Raw genomic sequence first — 10,839 nt, 5'->3', positions numbered from 1 at the left:
ATTCCTGCTAGCCCAGCTTTAGCTTTGACCCTTTAATGAGAATTGATCATTTTTATTCTCATTGTCAACTTTAAAATGTTGTATTATTTTACGTGTAGATTGTTATGGTTTGTAACTTCTGCCATCCTAGCAACATGGTGTACCTCACTGATCATTCATCCTAACCTCCTCCTTTCCAGCTATTTCCCCCACCTTGCCCCTGTTCATACTTATCTTGAATTGTGTTATCTCCTTTCCCTAGTGCACTAAAACTCTGTTGTCTCTTTTCACAGGGTTCTCTAATTGCCAACATGATTCTAGGAATTATCATTTTGAAGAAAAGGTAAACAATACTCTTTATATTTTGTGTATAGGAAGGATAAGCTGAGCCCCAGCCATAAGCTCATCTGGATTCCTTTTCTCATAGTCATGATAAGTTTGTGCTTGGCCATCTGTCTTGTTTCTTAGTTCTGTCTGTGACAGTGGTGCTCATTCCTGAGGCAGTGGACCAGGTAAGAGGCCCCACCTGTGGCTTTGGAGCAGCATATTTTCTGTGTAGAATTAATAAACTCTTGTCATTGTTGAATCTTTAGTACCATACTAATCTACGAAGCCAATCGATCTAGAACTTCACTGTCCCACGTGGTTACCACTGGCTCCATGTGACTATTTACATTTAATTTTAAATATTAAAAAGTAAATAAAATTAAATACATAGTTTCTCCATCTCACTAGTCACATTTTAAGTGCTCAGTAGCCACATGTGGCTAGTGGTGACCGTCTTGGAGAGCCCAGATGTGGAACATTGCCAGCTTCCCTGAAGTTCTCTGGTACAGTGCTAGGAAGTGTACAACATAATGAGCTAAGAAATAATCATACATATTATAAAGAAAATTCCTAACAAAGGCCCAAGTGGCCAAACAAGATGCGATGAAAAGTTTCAGGACCGTTCTTTGTAACTGTCACCAGTGGCTCTCTCTGGGTACGGCTGGGGAATATCAGAAGTATCTGGGATGCTGTTTCCAAGCATTTGTCTCTCACCTTCGTTCGGAGCCTCACTCCCAGGGAGAAGAGGTGTGGGGCAGAGACAGCCCATGCAGTCTGGAACACTTCTCAGGGGGAAGTTCATCCTCACTGTTGAGACCAAAATCGTGCAAGTTGGTGCCTGCTTTTCAATATATTCAGTACCCAGCCCGAAGTACTAAAACTCTCCTTACCAGCTTGGAAAGTAGCTGTCAATTCAGTGTGGGAAGCTAGAGTTTTTAAGTTATAAGGGCTGTGTCATGAAAAGCTCCTTATCATGAGCTCTTTGTCTCCTGAGCCTTATGTATTCCCCAGATAAGCACCATTGTAGTTGATTTCTACATTCTCTCTTTTGAAGCACAGGGAGGTAATGGTCAGGTTCGTTATCTTTGAAGTGACCCCTGTGCTTCTTGGTAATGTAAAGTTCACATTGGGACAGACCCGTGTTCTTTCCAACCTTTGATTTTGGCGCATAGCAGGGATACAAAAGAACTTATTATAAAAGGAATGTATTCTCCTGACATACCCCAAATGTCGGGGGGCCTTAAACACTGCAGTTTTCCTTAAGAGCTTGTTTTTAGTCTGTCATCTGGAATCTCTCTAAGTCTTTTTTGACTCTCTCCAGTCTGTATCCCCCAGAGAACAGGAATTTCCCTAAGCTAACTGTCTAATATCATGGATTAGTAATTCTCTCCTTTTGTTTATCTTGAGTAGCACCCGTCAAGTTTATAGTGTGTTCCCTTTTCCAGGATTTGAAGACCAAATCTATATTCACTTTAACCATGCCTTCATTATGGTTTAGGCCTGAATTTTAGACCTCCCTATCTGATCTTTGCAGACTGAAGAGTTCCCTTACGTTTCTGTCTGCCCGCAGCAGCGCCTGCGTCCTCGCCCGCTCTCTCCTCCAGCGTGGTGCGCTTGGCCCCTTGCTCTGCCCCGCAGCCAGTTCCGCTGGCCATTTTCTGAGGCGCTGTGACCAGAACTATACAAAGTATTTGAGTAGGAAACTTCAGATGTAAGGTTTTAACTTCTTTTCGTTCCTGTCTGAGGCCTTTTGCTTTTATCACCAAGAGCCTGAGAGGGATGTTAATTGATCCTATTTTAGTTAATGTGAAATGCCACTGTTATTACTGCTAATAGTCCTATTAGTTTCATATTACTTGCTTTATCCAACTATGCCAACATTTAAAAACAATATTTAAGAGACCTAAAGACAGTACCCTCCCCTGAAAAGGGCCAGTTGAATTCTTTTCTGCACGTGGGGTCCTGCTGCTTGTCCCTGATATTCCTTCCGTCCTTCCTCTCATGCTGTGTCTCTTCACATTCAGGTCTGGGCCCCAGAAGCCAGGAAAAGCAACAGGCATCCCTTAAGATCTAGCAGGCTTTCATCTGGACTCGAGAGCAGGATGGGCTGTCATGTCTGGTCTGTCTTTGTTTTCTGATGAAACAATCTATTGGTGCACAAACTACGGGAAACAAACTGTCTTAAACACCACCAGAAAGGGCGCTGTTTAGAAACTAGTCAGCATCCTGATTCTTTCACGCACAGACTTACGTGGACTCTGCTGGGAAGTGATCCCCTTGATTGTGTTTTGGTGACTTGTACTCTTATGAACCATCTGACTGTCAACGTCCTGTGGAAATTTGTATCTGTGCTTTCCTGAGGTGCTCTTTTTCTTATTTTTGCAGATACAGTGTATTCAAATATACCTCCATTGCCCTGGTGTCTGTGGGGATATTTATTTGCACTTTCATGTCAGCAAAGCAGGTGGTAAGAATCTGTTCACAAATGATTTCTATTCACTACTTGCCTTGGGGGCCCAGGTACTTATTAATGATATAATAAATGTAAATGCTCATGTAATACAAGGATTTAAATCTCTGAAAGAGAAGAGTAGAGGGAAATGGGTAACATAAATATTTCCCTTGTATTGAGGCCCCTTGAATGTAGTTCTGGTCTCTGTACCTTGTATTTTTTCTTATTTCCTAGACTTCCCTGTCCAGTTCGAGTGAGAATGATGGATTCCAGGCATTTGCATGGTGGTTTCTAGGCAAGTACAGTAATTACAATAAAGCTAATTGCCTCTGCAGTTCTGTTTAGAGAGGTTTCTCCTAAGGGATATGTTTCTTGGCAAGAAGCTTCGGCTAAACAAATTATGCCATAGAAGAGAGAGGCATCTGGGATTATATATCTCTGAACCTTAGTGTTCAAGAAACAAACAAACAAAAGTCTGTATTCATGGTACCGTGTTCTACAGCATGGATGCTTTCTTGGTTGCCACTGGTGTAGAAAGAAAAGTCTGTGTCTAGTTGCCCATCCCACTCTCTGGGAGCAATAGAGTATCATCCATTTCTTTATGATCTGTCTGCTGAGCAGAAGCTTCTACAAAAGGAGGGCACATTACAGCAGTTGACTCTTTAAATTTCCAAGGGACCCATTTCTAAATCTTAGATTTATTTTCCTCATAAGCTGTTCCACATGGCAACGTTCCCAAACCTGACGGATCATCACAATCTCCTGGGGAGTTTTTAAAAATACAAATATCTCTTTGTTGAATAAATTAAACAACTCCTATAGAGCTTTGCCCTTGCTGTGTATGATAGAGAGGGGAAAGTTAGTGATGGCAATAAGATATTGAGACTGACCAAATGGAAGAAAAGTAGCAATGAAAGAACTGTCTTCTCCTGGCCTCTTGACTTTGAAACTTTATCTCTTTAGATTGTTGTTCTTAACATAGAAAGCTCTTTATCAGCTATTAGAAAGATACTTTATCCAATAAGAACTTGCAAAGGACATGAACACACAATTCATGGGGACAGAATTAATGTTCAGTAAACTTATGTTCAGCCTTGCTAGTCTAGTAATCAAAGAAATGCAAGTTGAACCCAAAATGCAGTACCTTTTAATTTTGGTCTCTTATATTGGCAAGATAATAAATGATTATTCTCATTGCTGCTGAGGATGCAGTAAGGCAACCATTTCCATATAAACTGTTTATGGTAAATTGACACAGCCTTCCTGGGAAAAAAGGTATGTGTATGTATTGAGTTTTTAAAATGTCTACAACCTTTGACTCAGTAATCCCCCTTATAAGAGTTTATCCTATGGAAATAATCAATATTTTGTCTAAAGATTTATGTACTAGGATGTACATTGATTTTAATGATGAAATAATTGGAAGTAATCTAAGCATTCTCCTATTATAAGACATTTAAGTATGGTACATCCACGTGATAGAATAATATGCAGCCATACTTTTGAAAAAATTTTAATGAGTGACTTGAAGGAAAATCCAGGAAAAAGGTCGTGAAGAAAGCAAGATATAAAATTATATATTCATTGTGATCCTGTCTCAGCATAAAATATCTACCTAAGTATATATACAGAGAGAGATAGCAAACTGTTTAGGACTGGATGGTAATATTGTGGTTGATTTTTATTTCTTTTTAAATTTTGTACATGTTGCACATTTCGTGTGTAATGTTTGTAGAACTTAATGTTCTTTAAGAAAAGATCTGGAATTTAGCAAATGCAGGCATCTTGTAACTCGATGTTTGCTTTTTAGGTATTGGGGCACTGACTTTCGCTCTTCTGATGTCAGCAAGGATGGGTATTTTCCAAGAGACTCTGTACAAACAATTTGGGAAACACTCCAAGGAGGCTTTGTTTTATAATGTAAGCAATTTCTTGAACCCAGGGAAGATGAAAATTATTGAGTTGTTATTGTAATATGTTATTTCAAACGTGATATGTCATCCTTCTGATGTAGTTGAAGGATCAATTTATTATCCAATAAACAGTTTTGGGGCCCACGGACTTTGGCACTTTTAACAGGCTGCCACAGTTCTCTACACGAGGTGATCATTATCAGTCAGTGTGAACAGAACATGTCTGCCAACCAGGAACAACCCCAAGGGACAAGGAACCCAATGTTCCTATAGATGAAATCAAGTTGAAACCACTATGGAAACCTAGAAAGGGAATAGAAGTTTCAGAAACCCCATGCCAAGGAGAATATGTGTGGGCAGGCATTTGGGAGAGTTGGGGAGGATGGGATTTGAGGAGTAAGTCCCTCAGATGGGCTTTATTCCTGTGATGGAGAGTTTAATTAGTTAATTATATACGCTTTCGCTTCTTGTTTGAAACTGCTGATCTAGAGCCACCTCCTCTAACTTTCCTCTTTCTCCTCCGTCTTTTCTGTTGAAATAATGCCTGGCTCCTCAAGGTCATGGTGATATCATTGCCTCCAGATTCAGTAATCTCAGGGATTCCTTCCCTGCCAACCATTTGTACTGAAGTTGCAGACAAGCAATTTGAGACATTTACTTAGAACTAGAGTATGCGGCTGAGAATTTAAAAAATAAAGGAACATTCTGTTTGGTTTCCGTGTTTCTTTTAGCATGGTACCTGGTGTATAGTTGACTGCTTGGTAAATGTTTACTGTGATTCCTTGTTATCTCGGAGGTGGTAGTGGTGGGTTGTTGTCAAGCACCTTATCTTTGCTTACCTATTGTTTCCCCTTCCTCTTCAATCTCTTTTTATTCTTGTCTTCATTTCTTTATCCCTGACTTCATATTGTCCTCCACTCTCTTTTCCCACTAGTTTCCTGAACTCCCTAAAATCTGCCTGCACATTCCATATAATTTTTAAATCCGTTATATTTGTTGAACCGTTCTCAAAAATAGTAAAATGTAGCAGATCCTTTGGGCAGAATGACTGTGTTTCAATTTTCCATTCCCTTTTGTTGAGGAAAGGATGCTGGCTCTATTTTTTTGTTTTGTGTGTAATGACCACCAGACTTCAAAGGGCAAGAACTGTAATTTGGGGGTTGATATCATGCCCTACAATGTAAGTGGTCAGTAGCACTGGATACTTTTAACTTAATAAATAAGTCTGACTTGCTTTTCTTGATATTGCTTGTTAAGCAACTTGTAAAACTTTCAGTCAGTGTAAAGATACTCTAATTCTTCTATAATGTTTTTGCACTTAAATTTACATGAAATGTTTCTTCCCCTAGCATGCCCTTCCACTTCCTGGTTTCATCTTCTTGGCTTCTGACATTTATGACCATGTGGTTCTATTCAATAATTCTGGTGAGTTTGGGGTTATCTAGTAGAATTACCTAACAGTTTCAGAGGCAGCGTCTTCATTTTACTTTTGACTTGACCACTGCTTTTTTCATGATCTTATCCAAATCATCTGTCACCCCGGAAGCAGTCCCTATTCCACCTTCCTGGAATATAGTGCCATTAATCAGTGGTTGCAGCAGCAAAAGCCTTTATAGGCACTTCTCAATTATTTGCAAATGAAGTAAGACAGTATCTTCAAATTTTCTGTTTTGCTGTGGAATTTGTGTTTGCATTTGAAGGTGGAATGTATGATGTTCTGAGAATGCAAACAAATAGTAATAATACTGCAGTGACTGGAGCCGTGAGAAGTTGGGCAGCAGTCCAGCTTCTTTACTCCTGTTCTCTGCTGGGAAAGGCAGTCTGCTTACAGATCCAGGCCAGGCTGCCTCTGAGCAAGGAGGAACAAAAATGATGACAGGGCTTTTTCCTAGTTACAGGGCAGTTAGGCAGCAGGAGTAAACAAAATTAGTTCAAATGTCTACAGTATAAGTTAGCTATTACTTTTTTTTTTGTGGTACACGGGCCTCTCACTGTTGCGGCCTCTCCCGTTGCGGAGCACAGGCTCTGGACGCGCAGGCTCAGCGGCCACGGCTCACGGGCCCAGCCGCTCCGCGGCATGTGGGATCTTCCTGGACCAGGGCACGAACCCGTGTCCCCTGCATCGGCAGGTGGACTCTCAACCGCCGCGCCACCAGGGAAGCCCCTGACTTTTTTTTATTGAGGTATAATTGACATATAGCTGATTTTTGACGCAGTGGTTTTTAAGGTCTCTAAGAGTCCCCACATAGCAAAGGGCTATGGAAATAAACACATTATCAAATTCCTTAGGATTGATATTGATTTAGTTACTAGAATGCTCCTTCTAAAAGTCACAGGGATGTGTATTTTTATTAAAAATTTTTTAATGTCTGCTTTCAAAAAGTTGAATCTTTAGAATCATTCCTAAGTGAAGTATACATTTTTTTCTCTTGCTTAAGTGTCTCAGATGAACGTGTTATCCTTGAATATTCTAAGGGAACTGTACATCTGTCTAAATACTTTATGTCATACTGATTGTCCTTCCTCAGCAAATTGATACAGTGAATCTCTGAAGTTATTAAACAGTAATAACATTTGTTAACTTTCTTTTCATTTCAGTACTTGCTAAGTGTTTCAAAGACAATAGAATACCAAATTATGGGGATTTCCCACTAGTCCAGACATACAATTTTAATAAATTATTTATATATATGAACTTTTATTTTTTGCAAAAGAAAATTAATGTTCATTTACTAACCAGATCTCAACATCACTTTGTTACACTTTCCTCAGTTATGCTGTATAATTCAAGCCCCACAAACAATTTAGCAATATAAAAAAAACTGACCCTTCGAGGATTACTATGTCCTTATTCTCTGATCTTGGATATTTTATTTCCTCCCACATATTTAGTGTGCAAGTCTCATGATATAAAACTAACATAAGAATGTATTTAAAGGAAGGAAAGTAACAGTTCATCACCCTACACGTGAGCTAATTTAATTTTACCAGTTTCCTTCCTGACTCTATTCACATACATTCTTAGTTGTAATCCTTGTGTAGATATAATTTTATACTTGCTTTTTCACTTTCATTCTGAGTTTTTTATATGACTATATATAATCTTTACGATTTTTTTTTTGTCAAGTATATAAAGCCTCATCTAGTTTGCTTACCTTAGCTTACATAGTCCTTGCTCTATCATTGGACATTTAGATTGATTCAGAGTTTTTTCCTTATTATAAATATGACTGCAAAATATATAAAACTTTTTTCTGTTGAATTAACTAGGATTAATTCCTAAGAATAAGAAGCAATACTTTTATGGCTCCTTAATACATATTGTGAAATTGATTTTTAAAACACCACCAGGGCTTCCATAGTGGCGCAGTGGTTAAGAGTCCACCTGCCAATGCAGCGGACACGGGTTCGAGCCCTGGTCCAGGAAGATCTCACATGCTGTGGGACAACTAAGCCCGTGCGCCACAACTACTGAGCCTGCGCTCTAGAGCCTGCAAGCCATGACTACTGAAGCCTGTGCGCCTAGAGCCCATGCTCCGCAACAAGAGAAGCCACCGCAATGAGAAGCCCGCACACCGCAACGAAGAGTAGCCCCCGCTCGCCGCAACTAGAGAGAAAAGCCCGCGCACAGCAACGAAGACCCAACACAGCCAAAAATAAATAAATAAAATAAATAAATTTATAACAAAACAAAACAAAAAAAACACCAATTTATACTATCACCCACTGAATGGCTGCTACTTCCACTACCACCTTGCCAGATTAGGATATTATTTATAAATGTTCAATTGCTAACTTAATAGATATAGAATGGTACAGCCTTGTATAATTTAGAATTCTTTGATTAAGGATTGAACATATTTCCAAATGGCATTTAGTTATGGGTTATCTTACATCTTGTGTTAACTGTCAGTTAAGACCATATCATTTTGAACCTCTCTGTGTTTCACACTCTTTCTCTGTAAAGTGGGGTCCTATTCAGGTGAACGGTAAAGAGTTTTTTTAAAAAGTAAAACAAATTATAATTTAAGAAACCAATGTAATGACTCTTGAGGCTGGTGTAGCCTCAAATCAAGGCAAGTAAGTGGTGTATGATCCAAATGTATTTGCAAGAGAAATAACGCTTCTATTTCTATTATGTTCATCTGTGTTACTTTGTTCAAAAAGATGAAAACATAAGCTGTCGGAAGTGATACAACTCTCTCTTCTCTTAATCTTTGCAGAATTATATCAGGTTCCAGTTGTTGGTGTGATAGTGCCCATCATGTGGTTCTACCTCCTCATGAATGTCATCACCCAGTATCCTTTGCACCCCTCTGCCATATGGCCTTTGCTGTGGTATTTTGGCATAGGAATGTTTATTCTTCTAATGGTGCAGTGCCATGAGTTTCGCTTTTGCCTTGATCTCTTCTGTGGTAAGCAGGAGACAGACAGGCCCATCCAGTGAGCTCCTTTGTTGCGGGAAGAAGGGGGGAAGAGATGTTGGTGGTGTGGAGGGTCAGTAAGTCCCAGGGCACCAGGAAGGAAAAGCTCTGGGTGGAGGTGTAGAAATCAATGGGTAATTAAGGATCAGTATATGACAGAAATGTGCTGTGATTTCTACATGGAGTTTTCCAGTGTCCTAGGATGTTTCATAAGCTGCCACAAAATCCTGCAAGAAATTTCAAATTAAGTAAAACCTGAATTTTAAAATGGCTCTTTGGAACCACCGGTAAGTCCATTATAAAAATCATTGAGTCTTTGAAACAATGAAACAGATTGAGATTGACCTCATTCCTCTGAAGTCACCTCATTCATTTGCCCTACAGAGTTCTTTTTGGGAGGAGGTGTGATCACCTTACTGAGAGTGTTACCTTCTGTCGTTACTGGGGAGGCGACTTCTCTGTAAACTCTGGCAAGAATCGAGGATAAGAATAATAGGAGGCTTTCAGGCAGTTTCAAGTTAGGATCCACAAATGCAATGGCAGGCCAGGAATTCTGCAGGATGTTCTAGCAAGGAAGAGCCTCAGGGCAGCTGTAGCCAACCCCCATGTTTTTTGGGTCCTAGAACAGAAGGTTCACCCACTGATCTCTGGGTTGTCTACAGAAAACCACCTTAACCCTGCCCCTCCAGGTACGTGTGCATCCAGGGCGTCTTCATCCTGACCACAGAATGCACCTCCCTCACCGTCACCCTCGTCGTGACTCTACGCAAGTTTGTGAGCCTCGTCTTTTCCATCTTGTACTTCCAGAACCCTTTCACTTGGTGGCATTGGCTGGGCACCTTGTTTGTCTTCATTGGGACCCTAATGTACACAGAGGTGTGGAACACCCTGGGAACCACCAAAGGCCAGCCTCAGAAGGAGGCCAAGAAGAGCTGAGGCCCTCCTGGAGTAGAGAGACCCGAGGCTAGTGAACCAGGGGCTGGCCACCATTTCACCTTGGTTAATGCTGAATCACCCCCCATGTGCCAGAGAATCCTCAGAGGGACGGACTTCTCAGATTTCTCATGCCTATACAGACCAACATTTGTGGACCCTGAATAGAAGCCCCCAACCCTGAAATAGGAAAAAAGAACAGTTCTCCACTATTGGACAGCCTTTACATTTGTTGTTTCTACCAGAATTTCAGCACTGTACTTGCTTATTGAAATCTGAGTCCCCAGGGCTAGTAGTTTTACATCTACGGTCTTGGACAAGATTATCCCTGTCCTGATGATTCTCTGCTATAACAGTCTCTATCCTCCTGTGACCTTTCCCCTTGTTCCATCACCCTGCCACCCACAGCAGCACCTTTCAGGCAGATGCTCCAGGCACCCCCCCAACCAGGAACAACCGAGTGGCCGGGTGAACCGACGCACCGGGATGCTGGGGCTGGGCTTTCTCCTGTGTGTTGGGAAAGAAGCAGGTGTCCCTGTGCACCCTGGTGACCCTGGGGCAGGACTGGTGGGAATCCTTTCCCACATTTTTCCTTTTTTTGTTTCTATGCAAAAGTCATATGCTTTCACACCTTTTGCTTTCTGTACTTAGAACAAACCTGCAGCATCTCTGTATGGCACAGTGTTAATAAGAAAGAAAGGTTGTGTATGAATTGGGAAAGAGACGTTTTCTGTCTTCTCTCAGTTTTCTGGTTCATTAGCCTCGAGCTAAGTTGGTGACGCCAGGATGGCCCAGAAGCTGGCTCTGGGGG

General features: G+C 40.8%; 1 protein-coding gene across 1 annotated transcript in view; it reads left to right on the top strand.

Moving 5' to 3' along the window:
- SLC35B4 (solute carrier family 35 member B4) overlaps positions 1-10,239 on the top strand; it is a 36,901-nt gene extending 26,662 nt beyond the window's left edge. The window contains exons 4-10 of the mRNA XM_007466569.1: positions 273-322; positions 2,692-2,773; positions 2,993-3,053; positions 4,569-4,678; positions 6,021-6,096; positions 8,895-8,970; positions 9,785-10,239. Coding sequence (XP_007466631.1) covers positions 273-322; positions 2,692-2,773; positions 2,993-3,053; positions 4,569-4,678; positions 6,021-6,096; positions 8,895-8,970; positions 9,785-10,031 — 702 coding nt within the window. The 3' untranslated portion in view covers positions 10,032-10,239. The remainder of the gene's footprint in view (positions 1-272; positions 323-2,691; positions 2,774-2,992; positions 3,054-4,568; positions 4,679-6,020; positions 6,097-8,894; positions 8,971-9,784) is intronic.
- The last annotated feature ends 600 nt before the right edge of the window (positions 10,240-10,839 follow it).

This window comes from Lipotes vexillifer, unplaced genomic scaffold (assembly GCF_000442215.2).
Source record: "Lipotes vexillifer unplaced genomic scaffold, Lipotes_vexillifer_v1.1 scaffold71, whole genome shotgun sequence".
NCBI classification, from domain to species: Eukaryota; Metazoa; Chordata; class Mammalia; order Artiodactyla; family Lipotidae; genus Lipotes; species Lipotes vexillifer.
The sequence above is the reverse complement of the archived record's forward strand: the minus strand, read 5'-3'. Positions and strand labels throughout refer to the sequence as shown.